The sequence below is a fragment of the Narcine bancroftii genome, chromosome 2 (assembly GCF_036971445.1).
Source record: "Narcine bancroftii isolate sNarBan1 chromosome 2, sNarBan1.hap1, whole genome shotgun sequence".
Taxonomy (NCBI): Eukaryota; Metazoa; Chordata; class Chondrichthyes; order Torpediniformes; family Narcinidae; genus Narcine; species Narcine bancroftii.
In genome coordinates, this window is record NC_091470.1 from 162,789,032 (window position 1) to 162,816,208 (window position 27,177).

At 40.2% G+C, this 27,177-nt stretch overlaps 1 protein-coding gene and 1 long non-coding RNA gene across 10 annotated transcripts in view; one reads left to right on the plus strand and one right to left on the minus strand.

Annotated features, from left to right (window-relative positions):
• Positions 1-27,177, plus strand: part of LOC138754572 (uncharacterized) — a 95,612-nt gene that overhangs the window by 18,123 nt on the left and 50,312 nt on the right. For 2 of the 8 annotated variants that reach the window (XR_011351830.1, XR_011351827.1), the window contains 2 exons: positions 20,948-21,147; positions 22,411-22,785. The exons of 5 other annotated variants lie outside the window; for them this stretch is intronic. This is a non-coding gene — a long non-coding RNA (uncharacterized lncRNA). Of the gene's footprint in view, positions 1-20,947; positions 21,148-22,410; positions 22,786-27,177 lie in introns of those variants that run through there. One more of the 8 variants, XR_011351829.1, reaches the window with a different exon arrangement.
• Positions 2,931-27,177, minus strand: part of wnt4 (wingless-type MMTV integration site family, member 4) — a 35,913-nt gene continuing 11,666 nt past the window's right edge. For both annotated transcript variants that reach the window (XM_069919011.1, XM_069919010.1), the window contains exons 3-5: positions 20,942-21,073; positions 8,346-8,488; positions 2,931-6,472 (exon numbers count right to left, since the gene is read on the minus strand). In XM_069919011.1, the coding sequence (XP_069775112.1) occupies positions 6,005-6,472; positions 8,346-8,488; positions 20,942-21,073 (743 nt within the window). In that variant the 3' untranslated portion in view covers positions 2,931-6,004. The remainder of the gene's footprint in view (positions 6,473-8,345; positions 8,489-20,941; positions 21,074-27,177) is intronic.

Sequence of the window (27,177 nt, forward strand, 5' to 3'; positions counted from 1 at the left end):
AGGGTAACTATTCAAATTGGAGAAGGTGCACTTGGACTGGCACCTAAAATTGCTTTGCTGAGACGAGTAAAGGATAAAAAGTACCACTTTGCAAACTATTTGCCATGTTGACCCTCTTGTGGCACAGTCTGAATTCCACATCAGTCACCTCAGATCCTCTGGAGTGGAAGCAAGTTATTCTTGACCTCAAGTGACTGTATAAGAGTGAAGTCCATCAACTCCGATTTTTTTCCATGGTTGTGATAAAAATGGAAGAACTATGCTCCAAATACCGGTCCGTTGTTTTTGCACTGTGCAGAAATATGCCTGCACGTTGGCTCTTTTTATCCTACTCGAGGAGATCTGCAGTATACCAGCATTTGTCTCTTTTTTCTCTCAATCAAATCACTTAGCCTCATTTGTTGATCGATTTAGCATGCCTTCCCTCGTCATAGCTATAGTTAGTATTTAAAACCCCCCCCCCCCTTTCAATTTTGTCTTCCATTCTATACCCAGGAAGTTTTGAATGGCCATAGCTACCATTTCAAAAGCTCTATTATATATCCATGTTTCTATTGGTGCCATCAATTCATCTGCCTTACTTCACTGCAAGGACTCGAGGGATTATATACCATTAAGTGCTGCCAAACTCCTTTGTTTTCTTTTTTCTAACCTTTGGATCCCTGGCCTTCCAAACTTGCTGACTAATTCCCAGCCTTCCATTTCCAACTTAACCTCTCTTATTTCAAAATCTGTGCTTGTTCCCATCCCCCTTCAAAGCTAGTTCAACTCCTCCCTTAGGTCACTTGTAGCAGTCTCACTGCTTCAAGGTTATAATTCTTTTTCATGCATGATCTATTGGATAATAAGTAGTTAAGTATACAAGTTCCTAATGGATATGTATTATAATAAATAATAGTGAGCAGGGAATTTCTTACAAGGTAGTAAAATGAAAAGGAATGCATGGCATTACTCAGAAATACATCAAGGGATTCAGGTGGTTTATATTATGAGCATGTAAATAGTTGAAGAAATCAGTAACAAACCAAGAATTTTAAAGTTTATGTATATAAGATCATTACAGCAATGAGCTTAACTCGTGTTCTCTGGTACATTCAAGTATTTTATTCATTTCAGTCCTTGTATTTATATTACAATTTAATTCTAGTTCTTAACCCTTTATGATTTTTCTGTGATTTGAGCTGCATATGTTTCATCACCTGACTGAGATTCACTTTCTGTTTGAGAAATTAACGATCATTCTGACTGACAGTGAGGCTCACTTACACAGACTGTGACTACCATGAGGCGAAAGTGTACCAAGTGCAGGGAGGGCACAGTTCTGACAGCCTGATCATGTTATGGCTTTCTGATTTTCATTTTTTTTCCAAAGTCCAGAATTTGTTCTGAATGAGTTTCTTAAAATTTTTTTCAAAGCTCAACTCCATGAAATGTGTTTTGAAATGATCTTAACTGGAGCTATGTTACGGAGCAAAACTTCACCTATTTTATATGAAGCCCAACATATATTACGAGCATGCAAGATGGCCATAAATATATATTGGAGTGAGTGACAGGCACAAAATCCAATCACTGTCTTAACTAAGTGACATGGGTAGAACTTCTCTTGTTGTGGAATCCACGTTCTCACATCACAGAGGCATACTTTCCTTGCTTAAATCCAGCAATATGGAGCCACAGTTTGGCAGAATCAAGATACTGGGAATAAGTGAGTGCAAAATTATTGTTGGGGTTTACTCAGTAAAACATTTGTACACTCTGCAGTGAACTAAGAGGGGTTTGCAGTGCATTTTCCCAGGATATTTGGGGCTGGGTTTCATAAACTTTTACAGCACATAAACAGGCCCTTCAGCTCATCTTATCCATGAAGACTAAGTTGTCTATACTGCCCATATCTCTCTAAACCTTTCTTATCCATGCACTTTTCTAAATGTATTTTAAATGTTATGATTGTAGCTGCCTCTACTACATTCTCTGGCAGCTTGTTCCATAGATCCACTACCCTCTGTGTGAAAAAGGTGCCACTCAAGTCTTTCCCCACTCATCTTAAATCTATTCCTGCTAGTTATGGATTCCTCTTCCCTGGGAAAAAAAAAGACTATTTATCCTACCTACTGTAGGTCCTTATGAGTTAATAAACCTCTGTCAGGCCTCCCACTCTCCGCTGCAGGGAGAAAAGTTCCATCTTAACCCATTACTCCTTTTAATTTGAGCTTGCCAATCCCGGTAACCATCTTTTCTCCACTTTTTCCTGCTTCACAATATCTTTCCTACAGTTGGGTGACCGGGCACAGCACTTCAAGCTTTGATGGACCTTCCTGCTTTCTTTAGCGAATTAGCTGACTGAGCCCAAAGTAGAGGTTCTGATTTCCATCACCACACGTTATCTGGGAGCTACGGCAAGCTTGGGGTGAGACCGTTTACTTCCCTCTGCAAAAGGTGTCGTCGTTGTTTATGGAGAGAGTTAAATTAAACTTGGATTCCTTCTAACTTTAATAATACAAGTTTGATTAGAGAGCAGCTATAGCCATTAATCATAATGATCTAAAATCATACGTGTACTTCACATTGCAGTATCTTTATTCCAGGTGACTCTGATCCAATTAGCTATGAGGCTTATTACCACCATATGTATTGGAAAGTGAGAGATTGTCTTGGAGGCTGGTCATTCCCAGCACCCTCAGTAACATAAGGCCCTTTGTTAAAACCCAGTTTTAATAAAGCACAAACAAGTTTGGCAGGATTTTTTTTTATCGTAAAGCTGTAGTTACAGATATAAAGGTGCACTACTGATATGTTCTCCATCCTCGAACTTTCGATCTGCCGTAATATTGCACAACATGACTCAGACTGCTCTTATACTAATTTTATTTGAATGATACAAGGAAGTAACATACCTGATAACGAAATAGTTGCTTGTCAAACATAAATGCAATTAGTGCTTTATTTTTGTTCGGCACTGGGACCTCATAATATCAGGAGCTGGTAATACCTTCTATTCACAATGTATAACATAGATGCATCTGAATAAGGCTGATTTCATAAGGGAGTGCAAATATCACATTTATTAATTCTGTATTAAGAATGTCGTAGACTGAAAATCACATAGAATTTGTCTAAACAAATATATTAGGATTTGTACATTATTTAGTTTACACTGGTATTCCCATACAAATCTATTTTCATTTTCTTTCCAGTGTTTCATTGGTCTATTCATATCAGAACAGAGCTATTGCTACTACATTTTCCATTCAGTTTGGCCTCCTGATGGAGGCTGCTCCCTTCCAGCCTCCAATTTTAGGCAGAAAACCAATTGTTCGACTTGCCTTCCCTTTTGAATTGGCATTGCCACACGCTTGCAACAATCGCCACTTTCTGACTGCCTCCTCCCCGTTCCCCCCATCATTCCGAAATACCCCCATCTCTCACATTCTTTCCAGAAACCCAATTAAAATATGTTGTCAAAGGACTGAGCTGGGATGGGTGGCAATCATGCTTCATTGAGAATTTGTCCTTCTTGCCACCTTTCCTGGAGATGCTGACTTTAATTTGCTGTGAAGAGCCATTGCTGGTAGTCCCTCAACATCCATGGGAGGTAAAGATATATAAACCAATGGGTGATATGTGTATGTCTTTACTTCCCATGGATGCGGAGTTCCTCCAGCCTTTTTAAGTACAATCACAGGGTCTGCAGCCTTTTGTGCTTCATTGGTCTTTGGTAACTGGCCCAATTGATCACTTTATTAACAAACCTGCACAGCAACATTTCTGGGTGTTTTTTCGACATGGTGGGCATTACTTTGGAGCTGATCTTGTGCTTAATCTCGTGCTTTCCAATGTGTTCAATTGGAAAACAAGTTGGAGGGAGACCTCAAATCTTATTTTGCTGCAATAAGACACCATCTATCTTTAAGTTTTTGTTTGCCTCCTGAGCTTTGCAGCTAATTTCAGTTTCAGCCTCGTAGATTGCTTGCAAATACGTGAAGGAGACATACTGTGCTATATTGTCAAACGCTTTTAATGAAACAGGATGGTACGATGGAAGGTACCTTCGTCGTGATCATAATGACTTATTCTACAACTTTATTAGTCTTTTAATAAAGCAATTTCACTTGACATTCCTTCTTAGCACCAGCTTTCTGATTTTTAATTTGTATTCCCTGTATTGTTATTGTAACAAAGTTACGTGCTGCAATAGGTAATGTGCAACACTTTTTTGATCACTGACTGAATTATCAGTGCACTTCACAACTGTGAAAACTTCAAAGAAGAAACCTCAAAAGGTTTCTGTTCCCCAAGCAGAACTAGCTCAGCTCCCTTGGAAGAGACATGAATTATTCACACAATACTGGCCACAGCTATTTCCTGTGTTCTAATCTCAATCACAAGAGATTCTGCAATCAAATCTGGATCCAACTTCCACAGGTGTTAAACCACAATTGGTAAATGGAATCTTTCTTTATTATAATGTGTCTTGCATTTGCCTAGATTGATCAGTTCTTGCTCTTTGCCGTTAAATGAAACGTGCCTGTTCATTTAATGATCACATACAAAATTACATCTCTCCTTAAGGAACCAATCTTCTGTTAATGTGAAGAAAACATTTGAAATGTGAGGTTAGCCAATATATGATTAACATTATAGAGCAGTCTATACATGACAAAATAATATACTGGAATCTTGTAAAGATATCCAATTTTATGTTATGTGCCAAATGAGGGCAGTTCTGTGTGGTGCCAGCAATGCAGTTGGCAATATCCAAACTCACTTAGCACATTACAGGCAGCAGTTAACCTGGACTAAATTTACACTAATTCATGGCATAATTGAGTCCCTTTAGCTGTTCATCTCCACCTGGTCTGCAGTGATGTGCATGCATATACAAATGAAAAGAATGCAACTCCAGCACAAGAACAAAATTAAAAAAAACAAATTACGATTCCAGATCTTTAACATCTGAGCACAAGTTTTTGTCCAGATAACATGATCAACGATAATATGAACACTAGGATCATTGTACAGGCTAAACTGTACTGTGCATTTCATTATACTAGAAGCAGTATTTCCGTTAGAATCTTCTAGGATTCATTTCTTCTTGATGTAGTCTCTTTGTAACTGAAATATTCAGAACACTGTTATAATACATTCTGTTAGTCTGTCCAGCGTGCATATTCAGCCCATAAAGGGTATTTTTTCTGTATTTGGTCTTTTACTGTTTCAACAACCCTATACATTATGTTACAATTGGTACCATCTAATTTATTTAATGACGGTGTAGTGCTGTCTTCTCTGTTACAACAAAATAAAAATCACACACATGCGCACTCATATTGTGGGGGAAGTCACGATATGTCAGTCACTGCAAGCTTTAAGGACCATATAATAGCTTGGCTTGACATAGAGTTTGGAATGTATGCGATTTAGAGGTATTGATATTCTGACTTATCCGGAGACCGCTGGAGTTCTGTGAGAGATGTATGTTGCTTAACAGTTGACAATCAATTGGGTGGATAATGGAAGAGCTTCAGCTCAAACTCCATTGGGCTGGATGATCATCAGGAGGTTCTGCTGGTAGCTGTGGGTAAGGGTAACTGTGATCAGAAAACAGAAGGCTGTAGTGTACATTTGGAGAGGTATTGATGAGTTTTAGACCAGATATTCCCAGAAGAGAGCATTATACAACTGAAGAGGTATCAATACCAGAAAAGGTCTGTGGAATATACCAATGTCCAATCAGACCATCTTCTGTCCCCTTATTCCACTTAAGCAGCATTAGTAACAGAGAGGTAAGTTCAACCGGAGTAATAACAGTTGATGGAGAAGTACTTCCAGATCTTTGTTCGTCAGCAATAAATAAAAAATAATAAAACAAGGATCCTTTGGGACTTTTTTTTTTAAATAATGCTTTCTCTCTTCTGCCTTCTTGGAATCACTGTAGCGTTCTAGTCCCCGTGTTGACGGGAATTGACCTGGATTTGCCCGGGCTGACCTGGGACAGGCCTCATCACCGACACGTGTGCATCTCCACCAGTTTGTGGCACTGCTTGCACTTGACGAAGCAGCACCAGTGGAATTTACAACTGCATCTTTCCACAATCTCTACCTCCTCCGTATTGAAGCTTCGACCACAACACATGAGCTCACAACCATCAATTGCCTTGGACGTCTTATTGCACTGACGCCCAGAGGTTCCGAGGACCCCATTCTTAATGTCATGATCACAGAAGTCTGGGCTTGAATCAAGATACACAAGATCCTCATCTGTGTGTGGCTTAAACTGTGAATTCTTGGGCACCAAGACCTTGGTGGAACCAATTTTCCTCTGCTCGACCTCGGTGGCTCCATCAAATTTCTCCTTCAGCACATTGCCTACTTTTCTGAATGGAGGCATGGCTTTCCAGCAAGTCTTCACTTCACATGATCCAGAAACTCCGTGGCATTTACATTCCACCCTCATGTTGTTCAAAATGGCCTGAAAAGAAGAATGCATTGTACAAAATAATTTGTTTCAGTGCTTGATGTGGTGTAGCACAGAATATTGTTAACATGTCACAGTTGTATTTGAAAAAGATCAGGATTGAGTTGTTTGTTTTAACAGTGCAACCATGACTGAATCTGGAAACAGTTGCACCCTTGAAGGGGTAGTGTTTCTTTGACGAGGAGGTTTTGCTGCTACTTTTAATTCCTGACACATCCTGCTGTTGGGAGACGTTGACACAATGCCAACTCACAAAGTGTTTTTAATCTTCAATATTTTAAAACTTGATGCAAGGTGGGAAATAACTATTTTGTTATTGCTATTACAAATGTTACTGTTTCAGGATGACGCAGCTAGCAAGGCGGTTAGCACAATGCTATTACAGCACCAGCCACATGGGTTCAAATCCAGTGCTGTCTGTAAAGAGTTTGTACGTTCTCTCGATATCTGCATGGGTTTTTTTCTCCCCCGGTTGTTCCAGTTTCCTCTCGCCCATCAAAAAATACAGGGATTTGTATTTGTGAGGTCACAGGCTCGTGGGCTGGAAGAGCCTGTTACTGTGCTCTTTCTCTGAATTTCAATTTTTGTGTTGTGCACAACATGAGTGAACTGTACTAATGAAAGAGAGGAAAAACTTGGAAAGTGAAGGAAGTTTTGGGGGGGGGGGGGGGGGGAGACCAGCAAACAAAGGAGATTGATTCAGAAAAAAAAATTGGAAATAAGTTGAGAGGGAATGTTGTGGAATGAAGAGTGCTATAATGAACGGGTATAGCTCAGAAAGATAGGGAATAATCAAAGACTTGGGGAAGGAGTAAATATGAATAGGAGATATAGGAGACTATGGTAGGAGTGGCTATTGGAGAGAATGGAGTTTGAATCATCAATGATAATATTTCAAATAGCTCCACAGTGGACTTTTATCAGAAAACTGATGGCCAAGTGCAATTGGATACCAGTGCCTTGCTTAAAAAGACTAAATTTCTTCTTGTTGTATTTGAGGTACCCTCCCAAAGTCCCAGTGAAGGATCCAGCTTCCATCTCTATTCTCTCCTCTTCCCCTTCACCACCCTGCCACTCTTGCCCATTCAGTTAGTCACCTAACCCTAGCCTCTGATCCTAACTGCTGATCAGTTACACTGCTTCTTCTGCAAGCTAGTCACATGATTGATGATGCAAGTCTTAAACGAGCCTGAGGTCACTGCATCAACCCCGTCTCCCCTATCCTCAGACCTAGCCTCAATCCTCGAGAGCATAATTTTATCTACAAGTTCAATGCCCATTCAGTACTTCATAACGAACATCACTGCTGTATTCCTCAACTGCACTGGAATTTCTAGGCTATTAAACGTCACGCCCAGTAACCTGTGGACCATAGAAAGGAAGAAAATGGTCAAGAAAAAGATATTTTGAAATAATAAGAGCCAGGCAAGACGAGACTTTGGAGGGGAAAAAAATAACAATTTACTAAAGCTAAACTGAGAATCTCTAATGTCATTTAGTATTCCTCTAAAAGGTCTAGCTCCCCAAGCTAACATTTCAAGTACAGTACTTGACCAAAGATTGTGTAATTTAATCAATATTAAATAATTATGTCAGAATCTGGGAAAAATGTTCAAAATGCCTTATTTATATCAATAGCTATTTGAAATTGTGAACATAAAACTAGTCAGCATTAACTAGCCAACCTTAACCATCCATAATTATCCTGAAATGATTTATACTTTTCCAAAATCAAACTATTGTAATAAATGAATAGTTGATTGAATAAAGTGACAGAAAAGCCAGCTTGACAACTGAAGAAAAGTTGTCATGTTTAAGAATGGTGATATTCACATTAGAGTTAGATTTTGAATTATAAATCACGTACCTTTCTTCCTGCCTCATTGTTGTGTAGATTCATTAATGGCCTGCTGGAAGAAGCACCTTTGCTTCTTTCCCTTACATCCACAAAAGACTGGGAAAATGCAACACCATAGGCAATATTATCTGAACAGCCAGACCATTGGAAACCTACGTACAACAGTAATGAAGAAATATTAATGACTGGAATAAGAGTTGTTTATGTCATAGAAGAACATTCTGGATATTTCCAATGTTAATTAAGCAAGGAACAAAAACTAATTCAAAATCTAAGTTACAGTCTATCTTTAGTCATATTTGGTACGCAAACTATGAATGTCTCCACGTTAGAATCAGAATTTATTGCCATGCAGAAATGCAGTAGCCTCTGGTCAGAGAGGTACTGTTTGTGTTGTATTCTCTTTATCATGGGGGATGCACAAAATCAGTGGAAAGGAAGAGCTACTTCATCTATCTCTTTGAAAAGAAAGCAGTTTCACTGTGTCTATTTTTACATGACCACTTCATGTAACCCTTTCCGGGGTTTGTGAAATTATCATGGAAGAAAACATAAGTTCTGAAACCTCCAAGCAAGAGAGGTCGCAATATTGGTCACTCATATAATTTCATCTGATGGTCCAATCAAGTGCCTTGTTGAACCTGAAAAAGAGTATCAGAGGATAATGCTTCGTGTCAAGAATGGAAACTTCCACACAAAATTGCACCAGAAGGTAACAAAGATAAAAGATCCTGACTGTGAAAACCAAATGTCTTGTCACAGCTGTAACTGGATATGAAATAATTCAATCAATTGCAATGTCTTAAACAGAACTCTTGTTGAAGAAATGTATTTCTTCAAGTTTTACATTTTGTGCATGGTACAAAGCAACTGTAGTTTTGTATACTTTAATTAACAAAGAAACTTCATATAACGTTATATTTGCTTTAAGACCAAGTGGATTTCCAGTGCTAAGTTCAAGCTCCAGTCAGAAAACATTTTAATATACACAACCTCCATTACTGTCTAGTTCCTGCCATACATTCTTTATCAAATTAAGTGATGATGTTTGTTGAATCTTCTGGGTGGAAGTTAATTGTTCATAATCTCGGAGAGACTCTTTCACTAACCTGCTCCAGAAGTAAAATACAAGTTGAATTTTGTAGTTTATTTTTAAATATTCAACAGAAATATCTTCGATTCAGATTTATTGTCAGAGTATATTCATGACATCACACAATTATGCAAAATCTGTACGCATTATATACAGGTAAACAAATAAAGAATTGTAAACAGATAATGAATGTAAAAAAAAGAAGAATTTATTGCCATGAACATGGCATGAAATTTGTTGTTTTGAGGCAGCATCAATAGTTCAAACATTTATATACTACAAACCACCTTACAAAATAAGGTGTTTGTTCATTTAGGAATCTGATGGCAGAGGGGAAGAAGCTGTCCTTGTGCCGCAGAGTGCACGTTTTCAGGCCCTTGTACCTTTTTCCCACCTCACTGACAAAAGACAAAGGAGGAAAAACCCAACCCCAACCCACCAATATTCCCCTGCAACCGCCGCAACCGTGTCTGCCTGTCCCGCATTGGACTTGTCAGCCACAAACGAGCCTGCAGCTGACGTGGACATTTATAAATCCTCGTCCGCGAAGCCAAGCCAAAGAAAGCAGAGTGAAGAGGGCATAGTCTGGGGTGGTGTTGGGGGGGGGGGGGGGAGGGCTGCATTCTTAAGAATGGAAGAACAGATCATTGAATGGTTCCACATGAGTTTTGTGATCAATATTTCCCAGATTCTCTATTCATGAAAGCATTGGTACTTAATGGGATGCACATGAATATACCAAAACCCTTCTAGGCATATCAAGGTCACTCTCTCCAATTGAATTTTTAAACCTCTCATGCCATCCTCTGAAATCCTTGGCACATTCCCTTTTGGAAAAGTGCAAAAATATAAACTAAAACTAGCCACTTGAGAAAATTGCTAAAAATTTATCAAAGTGTCCACAAGGAGCATACTTTGAAAAACTGATTGTCCATTCTCGAATAAAATGTAAGCGGTATATCCTCGATCATCAGATATGCCTTCTTTTGCCAGAAACTAATTGTTAAATCACTATTGTGACAAAATGTCCCACACGCTAATGATTTGGGGTTAAAAGGTAATTCCTGGCATACATTGGTGATATTCTACAGTTTAGAGGGTAATTGGTATTTGCTCGAGTGTCCAAAGTACTAGACGTGCCCACTAACACCGATGTCACTTCCAAAGATTGGGGAGAGACAGGGCAGTATTCCATTTAAACCAAAAACAGGAGAGCATTGGATGCTTTAACCTCATACTCAGGATGTTTTACCCTGGTAAAATAGGAGCCTCTCTGGATCTACATTGAGAGTAGCAACGTTACAGGAAGCAGAATCCAAGAACTCCAGGTAGCCAAGGCAACAATGTCAGGATGAGGTTGATGCTAGGGAAGCAGTTTGACAACTCTTACGAGCTCTGTGAGCAAGAGAAAAGGTCCATAACACTATAAGACATAGGAGCAGAAATGGGTATTCAGCCCATCAAGTCTGTCCCACCATTTAATCATAATCTGATCCATTTTCCCATTCAGCCCCACAGTCCGGCCATCTCCCCATAACCTTTGAAGCTCTGGCTAATCAAGAACCTATCAATCTCTGCCTTAAATGCTCCCAATGACCTGGCCTCCACAATTGTCTGTGGCAAATTCCACAGATTTACCACCTTCCCGCTAAAGAAATTCCTCCACATCTCTGTTCTAAGCAGATGCCTTTCAATCCCGAATTTGTGCCCTCTTGTCCTTGTCTCTCCCACCATGGGAAACAACCTTTTTTATACTACTCTGTCCATGTGTTTCAATATTTAAAATGTTTCAATGAAATCTCCCCTCATTCTCCTAAATTCCAACGAGCACAAGCCCACGAGCTCGTCCTTTCATTTCCAGAATCATCCTTGTGAACATCATCTGAACCCTCGCTAACGTCAGCACATCCTTTCTTAAATGAAGAGCCCAACAATGGTCACAATGCTCCAAGTGAGGGCTCACCAGTGCCTTCCAAAGCCTCAACATCACATCCCTGCTCTTATATTTTATTTCTCTCGAAATGAATGCCGGTATTGCATTTGTCTTCTTCACCATCCACTCAACATGCAACAAAAATCCTTGACCATACACTTTCCGACATTGTATTCCATTTTCCACTTCTCTGACCATTCACCGAACCCAAGTCCTTCTGCAGCCACCTCCTTTCCTCAACACTACCTGCTCCCCCACCTACCTTTGTATCATCTGCAAAGCCATTCATTCTATTATATAAATCATCAATATACAACATGGTAAGTGTGGAACACCACTATCAACTGGCAGCCAACCTGAATATGATCCATGTATTTTGACTTTATGCTTCCTGCCGATCACCCAATCCACACTAGTATGTTTCTTCTTATACTATGGGTTCTTATCTTATGTAGCCTCACGTAGAGCACCTTGTCAAAGGCCTTCTGAAAATCTAAATACACAGCATCTCCTTTATCTAGCCTGCTTGTCATTGCTTCAAAGAATTCCAATAGGTTTGTCAAGCAAAATTTTCCTGTAAAGAAACCATGCTGGCTTTGGCCTATCTTGATATGTACCTCCAAGTACTCCATAATCTCATCCTTGATAATTAACTCCAACATTATCCCAGCTACTGACATCAGGCTCACTGGTTGATAATTTCCCTTCTGCTGCATCTCCTCCTTCTTGAACACTGGGGTGACATTTGCAATTTTTCTGTCCTCCATGACTAAGCCAGAATCCATTTAATTCCTGAAAGATCATTGCCAATGCCTTCACAATCTCCATCACTACTTCTTTCAAGACTGGACAGTGCAATCTATCTGGTCTGGGAGACTTATCCACTCTTAGACTATTCAGCTCTCTGAGCTTGAAGTAGCAACTGCATTTATTTACCTTCCCTGATAACTTTGACATTTGGCCCACTGCTAATATCTTCCACAGTAACGAAAAGTACTCATTTAGTTCCTCTACCATTTCATTGTCTCCGATTATTATTTCTCCAGCATTTCCTCGTGGCCCTATATCTACTCTCACCTGTCTTTTACTCTTCATATGCATGAAGCTTTGATATTTTTTGTGAGCCTACTTTAATATTTCATCTTTTTCCTCATGAGTTTTTTTTAGATATCTTCTGCAAGTTTAAAAAATTTTTCCAACCCTCTATCTTCCCTCTAATTTTTACTTACTTGTGGACCCTCCCTTTTGCTTTTACGTTGGCTTTGTTTTCCCTCATTAGTCACAGTTGTAACATTTTTCCATTCAAATATTTCCTCTCTATTCTGTATTTATTCTGCACCTTCCTCATTTCTTGCAGAAATTCCATCTATTGCTGCTCTGCCATCTTGACGACTCGTGCTCCCTTCCAATCTACTTTGGCCGGTTCCTCTCTCATCCCACTGTAATTCCCTTTACTGCACTGAAATAACAACACATCTTACTTCAGTTTCTGCTTGTTAAATCTCAAACTGAACTCAATCATATTGATCACTGCTCCCTATTGCTTCCTTTACTCTCAGCTTTCTAATCACCTCAGGTGCATTACTCAACACCAAATCCAGTGCAGTAGATCCCCTCATGAACTCATCAACAAGCTGCATCCACCAGCAGCAATTTTGCCCTTTCTGCCTGTCCTTCAACACAAACTCCCTACCAGTTGTCCATATTTGTGCTCCAACCACCTCTCTTTATTTTGGTTCCCAACCCCTGCAAAAATAATCCATGCACACACTCACACACACTAGTAAACTTTCCTGCTAGGATATTGGTTCTCTGAGTTCAGGAACAGCCGTACATTCCCAGAAACCCCTTCCCCAGAAAAGGTTCCAATGATCTAAGGACCTGAAATCCTGCCCCCTCCACCAGCCACACATTTGTATGCATTTCTTCCTGTTTTGATCTCCCTAAGATCATGGAACTGAGAATAATCCAGAGATTACAACCTTGGAAGATCTGCTCTTCAGCCTCTTTCCTAACTGCCAAAACTTACTTTGCCAGACCTCTCCTCATTCCTACTTTTGTCATTGGCTGGCTTCTCACCATCCCCTTTCAGAATATTTTTCACCGGCTCAGAGACACCCTGGACCCAAACACTCAGGAGGCAACACTATCCTGGAATCTCCTTTGTGGCCACAAAATCTCTTATCTATTCTCTTGACTATCAAGTCCGCAAGGACTATCGCTCTACCTGACATCAGCCTTCCCATCTGAGGCGTAGAACTGACCACAGTGCTATTGGTCTGGCTACTGCCTTGCCCAGATAGGTCATCCCCTCAGCAGCATCCAAAAGTTTACTGTTGCTGAGGGGAATGGCCACAGGGGTACCCTGCATTGCCTGTTTGTACCCTTTCCCTCTCCTGATCGACACTTGGCTACATTCCTCCTGCTTTCTAGGTTCAGTGGCGTCCCTGTAACTCCTATCTATCACACCTACAGTTTCCTAAATGATCATCCAACTCCATTTCCCTAACACACTTTATAAGGATCTGTAGCTGGATGCACTTCTCACAGATGAAGAAGTCATGGATACTGTTTGTTTACCTGACAATCCACATTCTTCAATAGGACCCTGGTTGCCATTCCCATTGTCTATTAAAGAGGAAAGAGTTTGAAAAATCTGTCCTTACCTTGCTTCAACTCCTGCGCCCACCTCTCCCCCCCCCCCCCCCCCCACCTCAGCCTCTGCTTACCAAAGCCTCAAATTTCCACTCTTACACTGGACCACTCACACACTGGCCGCTTCAGCTTCCCTTCCTTTTGTTAGCTATATCTAATTAGCCAATAGAGAGATTTAAACAAACACCGATCTCTCCCAGTGCTTTTCAAAAGCTCCTCTCGTCCACTCAGTCACTGACAAGATTTAAACAAGCACCTACCTCTCCAGGTGCTTTTTAAATGGTCACAGTTCTGCTCTTGCAATCCCCAATGAGAGTTAAACAAACTGAATTTGTTCACGTTGAACATCCTCATTCACTAAGAGTATCACATAAAAATAAAATGAATTTCCTGCTCATTCTAATTTACTCCATGATTAAATTAATTTGGTCTAATGAGAGCTTCCCAAATCCATGCTGATGATGTCATAAGAATATAAACTAGGTCCCCATCTGCATATAGTTCGTATCTCTGCTTCATCTGATACATGATCAGCTAATGTGATGGCCAATAGGATTGCAGTATCAGTATTCCTTTCCTGTACCTCTCTCATTCTTAATGCAGGGTGAAAGGGTTAAAATTGTTTGTTCCAAGATGTTCATATTGGACTTTTACAAATAAAAGTAATTCAATCACAGCAACAACAAACCAGTCAATTTCAAAATGCGCTCATGATAGTTTCTTAATAGTTCCTGCACTCTATTTATAGTGTGCACGACAAAATAAAATGGAGACTTCTTTTCTTTCGTTTGTACTGGGGAGTCAAATCACTGATCAACTTCAGAAAATAATAATACATTTTATCTGGTTCCTTTCACTACTTAAATAGCTCACCATTTCTGAGAAAGGATGTTTTCAATTGCCTAATCATCTGAGTAAATTTATAGAGTGCCTAGAAAACAGTTTACTTCAGCTTCTGGTTTTAATCACACAATTCATGTGATGCTCCTCATCCTGACTTTAACTGATAAACATTTACTTCTCCCCCCCCCCACCCCCCCCAACCCCAACCCCTCACCATCTATGGTAGCTGTCTGGCCTGACTATCTCTCTCAGCAGAGTTCAGGCAGCTGTCCTGAATTAAAACAGAAAAAATTAATACCACCCTTTGGAAAAAAAACTATCAGAATTGCACATTTTTGGATAATTGTTAAATACAAAAAAGATTGCAATCAAACACACATTTTCACAAATACCACAAGATGTTTGTACTTGCATTAAATGGCCTGCTCATTCTTTAAACAGGCATTGTGAACTGACTCAACAGTTGTTTCAAGTTAAGGTGGTTCACAACTTCTGGGAGAAAGCTGATCTTATAAAATGTAGCCAAAGAGTTGTTCCAGCAAGTTGTAGGTCATACGACAATAAGATATAGGGACAGAAATAGGCTATTCAGCCCATCAAGTCTGCCCCGCCATTTAATCATATGCTGATCCATTTTCCCACTTAGCCCCACTGGCCCGGCCTTCTCCTCATAACCTTTGATGCTCTGGCTAATCAAGAACCTATCAATCTCTGCCTTAAATACACCCAATGATCTGGTCTGAGGCAACAAATTCCAGAGAGTTACTACTCCCTGGCTAAAAAAAAAAAATCCTCCACATCTCTGTTCTAAACAGACGCCCTTCAATTCTGAATTTATGCCCTCTTATCCAAGACTCCCACCATGGGAATCAACATTTCTACATCTATTCTGTCCATGTTTCAATATTCAAAATATTTCAAAGTGATCTCCCCTCATTCTCCTAAATTCCAACGCATACAAGCCAAGAAATGTCAGATGCTCCTCATATTCCCAGCATTATCCTTGTGAACATCCTCTGAATCCTCTCCATCATCATCATCTCATCCTTTCTCAATGAGGAGCCTAAAAGTGCTCGCAATACTCCAAGAGGTATCACCAGACCCTTATAAAACTTCAACATCACATCCCTCCTCTTGAATTCTCTTCCACTTGAAATGAACGCCAGCATTGCATTTGCCTTCTTCACCACTGACACAACCTGCAAGTTGACCTTCAGGCTCTCCTGCATGTGGACACCCAGGCCCCTTTGCATCTAGGTATTTTCATTTTTCTCCCCATTTCTTCTACCCAAGTACATGACCGTACATGTTCCCACATTTGCCACTTCTCTGCCCATTTTTCTAATCCAAGTCCTCTTGTAGTCTCCCCGTTTCCTCAACATTAACTGCTCCTCCACCTGGAACCGTTGAACACTGCAGCATAGAAAACAAGCCATTTGGCCCTTCCAGACTATGCCGACCATCATCTTCATAGTCACACTGATCTATTTCCGTACCATAACCCTCTAGGCCTCTCCCATCCAATTTATCCTTAAAACTTAAGACCAAGCTCACATTCACCACATCAGATGGCAACTCATTCCACACTCCCACCACTCTCTGAGTGGAGAACTTCCCCCTTCATCTTAAAACTATGACCTCTCATAGTTATCTCCCCCAATCTAAGAGGAAAAAGCCTTTTCACATCCACTTTGTCCATAGCTCTCAAAATCTTGTAAACCTCTATCAAATCTCCCCTCATTCATACTTAACATCGTATCATAGCAAACTTGGTCACATGCCATTCATTCCATAATTCAAATCTTTAATATTCAACATAAAAAGAAGCGGCCCCAACACCACTAGCAACTGGCGGCTAACCCTGAATATGATCCATGTGTTCGTTTCTCTGCTTCCTGCCAATCAGCAAATTCTCTCCCCACACTAGTATGTTTCTTGTTATACCATGGGCTCTTATCTTGTTAAGTAGCCTCAAGAATGGCACCTTGTCAAAGGCCTTCTAAAAATCCAAATGCACAACATCCACTGCATCTCCTATATGAATAGAGATGCATGCGATGGGAGGTGAGGACCTGGATACAGAAGTTATCCATGCAATAGGAATTGAGGACCTGGTACAATATGATCTCTAAAGAAGGGGTGCTGAGCAATCTTGTGGGCTTTAGGAAAAATAAGTCCCCTGGTCCTGATGGAACACATACCACAGTATTGAAAGAAATGGCAAAAGTTATCATTAACATTTTGGTGATAATTGACCAAAATTCTCTGGATTCTTGGGCAGATCTTGGAGGATTGAAAGATGGTGGATGTCACACCACTGTTCAAAAAAGAATGTAGGAAAAAGGCAGGTAACTATAGGCCAGTTTGTTTAATATTTGTAGTTGGGAAAATGCTTGAAGCCGTCATTAAAGGAGAACAGAGAAGTGTCTGGAACGAATTAGAACCATCAGGCAGACACAACATGAAATTTAGCCGAGGCAGGTCTTGCTTGAATTCTTTGAGGATATATCAAGTGCAGTAGATAGAGGGGAACAGGTGGATGTCATTTACTTGGATTTCCAGAAGCATTTCGATAAGGTGCTACATAAAAGGCTTATCCATAAAGTTAAGGATGCATAGATTTGGGGCGCTATATTAGCATGGATAGCAAGCAGAGATGGGATACATTCAGAGGAGACATCGGCTTAAGCTCAGTGGTTACATCAAAACAACTTGGCAATCAGTGGTGAGCAGTGTGCCACAGAGGTTGGTACTGGTCCTGTAACCATTCACAATGTACATTAATGATCTGGAAGAAGGGACTGTATAGTGCATCTGTTTACTGATGACACTGAATTTGAGTGGAAAAGCAAATTGTGGAGGATACAAAGAGAGATATAGGTAGGTTAATTGAGCGGACAAGGGTCTGGCAAATGGAGTACAATGTTGTTAAATATAAGGCTATTCATTTGGAAGGAAAAATGGAAGATCAGAGTATTACATAAATGTCAAGCAATTGCAGCATGCCACTGTGCAGAAGGACTCGGGGGTGCAAGTGCATGAATCGATAAAGGTTAGCTGGCAGGTGCAGCAGGCTATCATGCTTTCATTGCTGGAGGAATTGATTTACAGAGCAGAGAGGTTCTGGTGAGGCTGCATCTGAAGTAGTGCATGGAGTTCTGGTCTACGTTCCTGAGGAAGGATACACTGGCCTTGGAGGCAGTACAGAGGAGGTTCACTAGATTGATTCCAGACATGAGGGTGTTGCAGATGAGAGATTGTACTCTCTGAAATTCAGAAGGCTGAGAGGGGATCTTATAGAAATGAAAAATGAAAGGAATTGATAAGATAGAGGTGTGTAAGTTTTTTTCCCCATTAGTAACTCAGACAAGAACAAGGATAGTAGATCTAGGACAGAGATGAGGAGGAACTTTTCCCAGAGTAGTGAATCTATGGAATTCTCTACCCATGGAAGAAGTAGAAGCTTCCTCAGTAAACATACTTAAGCCAAGGTTGGACAGATTTTTGCATAGTAGGGGAAAAGGCAGGTAGCTGGAGATGGGTCTATCATCAGATCAGCCATGATTTTCTCTGTCATTCAATAAATGATTTGACAGGCCAAATGGCCTTTTTGTGGTTCTATTTCTTATGCTCTTATGTGTATCTAGCCTGCTTTTCACTTCTTCAAAGAATTCCAATGGGTTAGTCAAGCAAGATTTTCTCTTAAGGAAACCATGTTGGCTTTGGCCTATCTTGTCATGTGCCTCCAAGGACTCTGAAACCTCATCCTTGAAAATCGACTCCATTATCTTCCCATCCATTGATGTAAGGCCAATTGGTCTATTATTTCCTTTCTGTTGCCTCCCTCCCTTTTTGAATAATGGGGTGACATTTGCGATTTTACAGTCCTTTGGGAACATACCAGAATCTATTAATTTCTGAAAGATTGTCACCAATGCCTCCACAATCTCTACCACTACTTCTTTCAAAAATCCGAGGGTACAATCTACCTGGTCCAGGAGACTTATCCGCTCTTGGCCATTCCACTTTCAGAGCATCTTCTCCCTTGAAATAGTCACCATACTCACTTCCCTTCCCTGATACCCTTTGGCATCTGACACGCTGCTCACTTCTTCCATAATGAAGATTGATGCAAAATACTCATTTAGTTCCTCTTCCATATCCTTGCCTCCTATATGTTAGTGTTATGGTCAGCACAACACTATTATAGCACCAGCGACCCAGGTTCAAATCCAGCACTGTCTGTGAGGAATTCGTATGTTCTCCCTGTTTTTTGCATGGGTTTCCTTTGGGTGCTCTGGTTTCTTCCCATATTCCAAAGACATGCAAGATCAGTAGTTTAATTGGTCACCTGGCTGTATTTGTGTGGCATGGGCTTATGGGCTGGAAGGAGTGAAACATGAAAGTCTGCAGATGCCGTGATTGTAGTAAATACACAGAAATGCTGTAGGAACTCAGCAGATCTCACATTGTCCAAAGGATGTAAAGACATTTAATCAATGGATCAGTATGAGCCCTTCTTCGAGGTTTGAGTAAAAAAGCAGGACGGGGGAGGAGTACAAAGGGTGTTAATTGGAAATGGATAAGGAGCCAGGAGAGAAGAAAGGTGAGAATTGATTGTGGGGGGGTTGGCTCCTGAATGAAGAGTTAGGTTAGAGTCATGGGGAAAGTTGAGGGGGTGGGGGTGGGAGGTAAAGGAGACGGGTGAAGGCAATGTTAATGCCATCCGGTTAGAAGGTGTCCAGACACAATACGAGGTGCTATTCCTCCAGTTTGTGGGAGGTCTCAGCTTGCCAGTGGATGATACCATGGACAGTCATGTTGGCAAGGGAATGGGGCAGGGAATTGAAATGGATGGTCACTAGGAGATCCCCGCTATTGAGGCGGACAGAGCCAAGGTTCTCAACAAAGCAATCTCCCAGTCTGCGTCCAGGCTTGTTACCAGGCTGTATCTCTAAATTTAAAAAAAAATTCTCATATTCTAAAATGGAGAGGAACTATGGGAGAAAATTTCTTCTCTGGGACAGAGCTATTAGAATGAGAGAGAATTACCTCCAGTATATACTTCAACAGATAGGGTAAGGAATATATTTGCAGTTTTTCTCTGTTTCTAGTACAAATACATAAATGATGAACATAAACAAGAAAAGGAATGGTCTTGGGTGTTTGTTCATCCATGATAAATATTAGCAGTGAAAAATGGATGATTTCAACCTGAGGCACTAAATATCAGCAGTATACACTCTGCCAAATCGGGAATAGCATGGTTAGTTGCTCCAGACTCCCACCTCCCTGCATGCCATGCCACATCTCTCTCCCTCCCCCCCCCCAATAACTAGCCTCATTCCAGTTGAGGACTGGACCTACTGTGCGTGATTTTCTTCATAGAGTCATTCTATGACTTCTGAATTAGTCATTCAATTAAAATCCAATTATCCTCACAAATCAGAAGAGTACAGATGGTGGAAATCTTAAATTAAAAACAGAAAACCTACACCTGCTGCTAGATCAGTCCAGCTTTTTCAGGGTCTAGGTAATTTGAAACATGCACCAGGGCAGAACATTACACAACAGTACAGTGCCTTCAGTCCTCGTTGTGGTGCCCACCTCCATATTCATACTAAAAAAAACCTAAACCCTCCCTACCTCATAATTCTCTAATTTTCTTTCATCCATTTGCCTGTCTCTTAAATTCACCTGATATTCCAGCCTCCATCACCACCCCAGCAAGACATTCCAGGCACCCACAATTCTTAGTGTAAAAATAAACCTACCCCTGTTGTTTTTCCTAAACTTTCCTCCCTTTGTTTTGTACAGATGTCCTCTGGTGTTTGCAACTCCCACCCTGGGAAAATAAAGTGCTGGCAACCTATCTTATTTAAGAATCTATTAAGTCACCTCATCCTTCTATGCTCCAAAGAGAAAAGTCTGATCTGGGTTGAAATTGGTGAAATGTGTTTAATAGACAAGACAAATTAATTCTTCCCCTCCAACTGATTCACAACACAGATCCTTACAGCTGCAGTCAATAGCTCTCATTATACAGGCAGTCCCCAGATGAAATGACATCTTTGGATTTACCATCAGGGCTCACTCCATGGACCGTGCGATCACAACCACACTTTTCCAACTCTCCACTGCTGCAGGCACGAGTAACTGCAAAGGCCACTCCAGCAGATGAGATGGCATACACAAAGGCTGCTTCTCTTGTTCCTGTGGTCAAAGAAATGACACTGGTTACTCAATTGTATCGTAGGCACATGAGGATGTACAGAGCAGAAAAAAAGGTAAGCGGATCTATGTTACACCACCAGCTTCTGTTCTCTAACCAAACCAGTTGTACTTGTGCAAGTTGCCTAATTAGATTTTAATTTAAAGAGCAAATTGAGAACTGCATGGATCCCAGAACCCGAGAGAAAATTCACACAAGTTCTCCATCTCTGTCATATCTGTTCCAATAAATAGATGCCACGCCAGTGCCTCTGAGATGTTCCCTTTATTCATTAATCTTGGCTGTGCTCTCCTGTGGTTGATAACTAGATTTTGTTCACTTCACCTCTCTTCCCAGCCAAAACAAGGACAAAGTTCCCAGTCCTCACATTTCACCCATCAACCTCCTCAATGAACAGATTATTTTTCATCACCCATTCTATGACTTAAAATGCACTTGTTTTCTCAAGTTTCCACTTCTAATGAAGGATAATTGATTTAAAGCTTTACCTCTCTCTCCCTCTCCATGCATGTTGCCTGAACTGCTGAGTATTTCCAGTATTTTTTGTTCTTGTTTCTGATATTTTAAAGTTTTGCTACAGTTATGTTAAATAACATTTGGTTTTTTTTCCCCCTCCATCAAATGGCTTTTTTAAAAATTTGTATTGCTGGCAAAGTGGTTTTGGATACATAGTTGACACAACTCGGAACCAAGAATTTTGGAGTTAGTATGACCATGGCTTTAAAATTCTCCTGAAAGTTAGAGACTCTCATCACATCACACTAATGCCAGTGTTAAACCAGTTGAACCTTAGACCAATCTTACAAGCTGCTAGTTGACATATTGTAGCACCACTTTCTACACAAATCTTTTACTTGCTCCTAATATTAAAAGTTAATTGTCTGGTGTTACTATTTATTGCTTAGAAAGTACAATGCAGATTTTTCTAGCTGCTTTGATTGTCTGTATGTCTCCTATCCCCAATTGTCCTCTTCCTTCTGCACATCGCTATCGTTCTCTGCCTCCAGCAAACTGGTCTAAACGATCCCCTTAAATAAAGCAACTGCCCTTGTGGACTGATCAATAATTGATGGTCCAACAAAGATCACTTCTGTTTCAGATCATTATTTCAGTAGCTTGGTGAGTGAGAACATAAAACTGATTAAGCCACGAGATGATAGCCAAATATGATGCAGTTCTATGCTATTACACTGAACAGTAATCTTATTACATCAGAAATGAGGTTTCTTAACACCAGATTTAAGACTGTATTTCTGCTTTGAACATTGCCAGTAGACTTATTTTAATCCCTATATTTTCTTTCCTTCTTTCTGATAAGTTCTGGGCTTTCTGGGTGATGACTCAAAGAAGTTAGATGGTCTTGCATCATTCCACACAAGTAATAATTTGTAAGCCTGGAAAGTGGCTGTTAAGAACAGTGGGCAACCTCATTCTCATCTGAAATCCTCATCTACTTTTCCCACCAAGGGCCATGGAAATCCTGGCTGATTTTTTTCTTCAAGTCCAGAGCAGCTGAAGCCAATTGGAGCAGTTGGTTAACCATCAGAGCTGAGGCCATTGCAGGCCCAAATCAATGAATGAAAGTTTTTTCCCATCCAGCAGTTTGAAGAGCTTCATATTGGAAACTTTATCTTAGATCTCACACTGCTGAGCCTTTAAACAGTGTTTAAACATTAAAACTATATTCCACAAATTGAAGGTGTCCAACATGAATTAATGCCAAATGGAAGTACATATAATATTTCATTAAAGTATTTTCCAGCACAAAAGTATTCTTTATTCCAAGAGGGAATTTATTTCTTGTTAATATTGGTCCCTGGCCTCACGAGTTAATTAAAAAAAAAGTAGACATACTACAGTAACAGGCCCTTATGGCCCATGAGCCCTTATCACCCAATTATACCCAATTGACCCATGATCCTGGTATGTTTTGAAGGGTGGAAGGAAACCAGAGCATCCAGGGAAAACCCAAGCAGACATGGGGAGAACATACAAACTCCTTACAGACAGCGCGGGATTCAAACCCCTTTTCCCGATTGCTCACGCTGTAATAGGATTGCGTTCACCACTAAGCTAACTGTTCTGCCCTAGTGAATTTAACCAAAATAATAAACTCTTAATTTATGAATAAAACTATTTTCTCTTTAAATAAAGGTTGTTTCAATCATGTAATAAAACACAAAAATGTTTTTAATAACAATGTACCATTGGAATATGATACAACTTTTCCTTACACAGATGGAGTGTATTCCTTTTCAATGTGGAATTTAACCCCCTGCCACTATAATTTCCTCCAATGTTTTTCTCCTGATTTCTGTTTCATGGGCATTACCAGTAATTTATTTTCTATGCCTACAAGCCATTCTTCATTAGGAGTTGTAGGTGTTTTGTATCAGTTGGCCATTTAATTGTAGACTGCATCCAAGAAGCCCATTCTATCAGCTTAATACCCACTTTTCAGCTTGCATCATTGGTTAATAATCAGGGGCATTGTACCCTGCCTAGATCTTCTCCTTCTTCAGCCCTAGGATATTGATGGACAAATGCAAAATGAGACAGTGCCTTGTTGATAAGTTATTTGGCAGCAATCTCTCATAATGCTCTTTAAAAAGGGATGAGAAACTACATTCACTCTGTTTGCACTTTGTCCTTTGAGCTCAATCACAGATGTTCACTCCTGCATTAGCTTCATCTATATTTATTTTCCTGTGATGCCACTGTCAGCAGGCCCTTCAGCAAAAGAGCAGTAATATAAAGAAGATGTGCCTGTTACCTCTGAATGTTCTGAGCCCCTACCAAAACAACAGGCACCACTGGGACTGACAGTGCATGATCAGGGGCACAGATTTCACCATTAGAAAGACAGCAAACATGTCTTTAGATGACTTACTGAAAGAAAATCCTAGCAAGACCAGCAAAGTGGCGTGCTGTCTCTAGCTTGTATTGAGCTTCCCTAGTCCCCGGAGAAGATACAGCAGCCAGAAATGAAGTTAATAAGTGCTAGTTTGCCGTGCTCCTTTCTGACTGAAATCCACTCCACGATGTAACAGTACAGATTTCAGCAATAATGGGACTTTGAGGATTATTCTCAAGGGTCTCAACAAAACCAAACATACACTTTTTCAAGATCTGCCTATTTTGTCGATTCATGCCAAGTGAGACATTAAATAATTTTTAACATGACAGCCACAGCTGTTAACTTTTCCACAACACAATTTTATTATGGATTTATTAAGTATCTGTGTCAATATCAAGCCTCCCAAACATGTCTTTAACCCATTCACAATCAATGTGACATTCCTTTTCCATGTGCCACACTCACTCTAACACCCTGATTAAGATTATTCCAGTGGATCAAACTAATGTTGAATGTGGTCATCTTCATACCGCCTTGGAACTAGAAACAAACTGAACCAACCAATTTTACATAGGACTCTCTATGTTATCAGACAAAGGCAGATACTAAACAAGTGTGGATTCACTGTATTTCCAAGTCCATCGTGGGTAGTACTTTAAAATATTTTATTTTTAACCTCTTTTAATATTTGAAAATATATATTCTGGACTGATCCTTGGGTTAACTACAGTACAAACACCAGCTGATGGTTGGGTATAAAACCAGTCCCAGAAAACTGGGACAGAGAGTATATGCACTTATTGGTAGTCAGGGACACAGAATCCAAAGGGTTAAAACTCAAATGGAAACTAAGAGTGTTTTTTTATGGGGTAACAATCATACTTTGTTGTTTGGTTTAGAATGGCTAGATGATGATTAATGAAGTGTTAAAGTGTCACGTGTACAACTAATTAACAAATTAGCGATTGGAAATATGGGGCAGGAAGTAAGAAATCTAGATTTAAGTGGGAACTGTGAGTATAAATTACTGTTCAATTTGCTGCTATGATTGATAATTATTCAGGTAGATATGAATAAGAATTCTCAATGGTATGGCTGGTAAATTTTCCCTACCAGGTGTTGTATAGATCAGGGCATGTTGCTGTGCACTTAGCTTAATTGCATTGGATGACAATAGGAGTGTCACAAATGGGATCAATGCCCCAGACTGGCGAGGAACACAGAACGCTTATAGTTTCTCTTCGCCATTCTAATACAGCCAGTGCAATAATCATTAGAATTTGTAGGGATTTGTGGAGTCTCACCAGTAATACCCCCACTCTCCTCTCAATCTGTCATCCAATAGCTTGATGATACACATTCAGAAATTTAAAAAAACTTTGAGTCAGCTACCTAAGATGAGGTGAAGAAAGAAGTTGGGATCTGCAAAGAATGAACAAAGGCAGATCCAAGTGTGCATTTGGATAAGTTTCTCATTTAGGTTGGATGATGTAAGTGTGGAAGTAAGGATCTGCCTTACAATTGAAGAAGAAGAAGGAATAACTAAAGTGAATTGGCTAAAGTTATGATGAAGACTCGAGAGACTAAATCTAAGGAATTCAGAGCAAAGGAAAACTGAACTGTTGGATGAACTCAGCAGGTCAGGCAGTATCCATGGAGGGATATGGACAGTCAAATTTTGGGCAAAATTCCTGCTTCAAGATGAGGATATAAAGACACCCAACCCACCAATTTTCCCCTGCAACCGCTGCAACCGTGTCTGCCTGTCCCGCATCGGACTTGTCAGCCACAAACGAGCCTGCAGCTGACGTGGACATTTACCCCCTCCATAATTCTTCGTCCGCGAAGCCAAGCCAAAGAAAAGAAAGGGAGGAAGAGGGGTCAGTTGGTAATAGATTGATGGAAAGGAGTGAATGATGATGGGAAGGTGGAGACAGTGATGTTGAAGCAGACAAAGGAAAAAGGAAGGAAAAAATGAGGGGGCAGATGGAGCCAGGAGAAAGGTGGGAGAGAGAAGGAGGAGATAACTGCTGAAGGCAAGAGGTAGATAAAAGTGAAAAGGAACTCAGTAACAAAGTGGCTTGGGGCGAGTTTGGAAAGAAGGGCTTGTGCGAGAGATCCTCAGCAGATGACAGGAGAGGGAAAGCCATATGGAAAAAGAAATAAACATCTGATTCTCTTCCTCTTTTAAAATTTATGCATGTGACATGTGCTCAGCTTTTCACATAGAATCCACACCTTCCTTGATTTGAAGGAATGCTTAAAAATGCCTCTGCTGACATGAATAGAAGAACATAAACTCAAACCTCCCCCTCCCCCCCCCTTTCTCCGAAAGTATGGATCCTTGCTTCATTTATATGACATTGTGTAGAATCTAGTTTTGAACTCGTCACCAAACAAATGAAAGAGGAGGCTGGGCTGAAGTGTTTTCCTGATGCAGAATGTTGAATAATGATGGTCAAAATTCATAACGGCATGTTAAAAGGAATGTGGGTAAATGTTAATATGGGGGAAAAGGCAGTAGATTGGAAGCAAGTTGAAGTTTCTTTCAGAAAGCCAATAGATGCCCTTGTCAACACTGTGAAATTCAATTGAGTTCATGGATACTGTGAGGAAGGTGTCTCATGACAGGTAGAATAGCATGATTGCCCTTATCAGGAGATTGTGAGATGGCGATAACATGAAATATCACCAAGTGGCTTTATCACTGATTTTGTGTGATATGGAACTGAATGAATATAGTGTACTATAATACCTCTTTAGCCTAAGGCAGGAGTTGAAGCTGGGTTGCTGACAGCATTTTAGAAATGACTAAAACAGTGATTCTCAACCTTTTTCTTTCCACTCACATCCCACTTTAAGTAATCCCTATGCCACCGGTGCTCTGTGATCAGTCAGGGATTATTTAAGGTGGTGTGTGAGTGGGAAGAAAAGGTTGAGAATCACTGCTCTAGACCCAATTGTTACTGAAATATTTTGCTTGAGAAAAATTGTCATTGGCCCATTTCCTTTGGAGTTACGAAACTGCACATGACGAGTCATTTAGGTACAATTAAAACAGTGGTTTTCAAACTTTTTCTTTCCACCCACACACCACCTTAAATAATCCTAACTAATCACAGAGCACCTATGGCATAGGGATTACTTGAGGTGGTATGTGAGTGAAAAGAAAAAGTTTGAATACCACTGGACTAGATGAATATTTGAATTGCTTAGCTACAGAAGGCT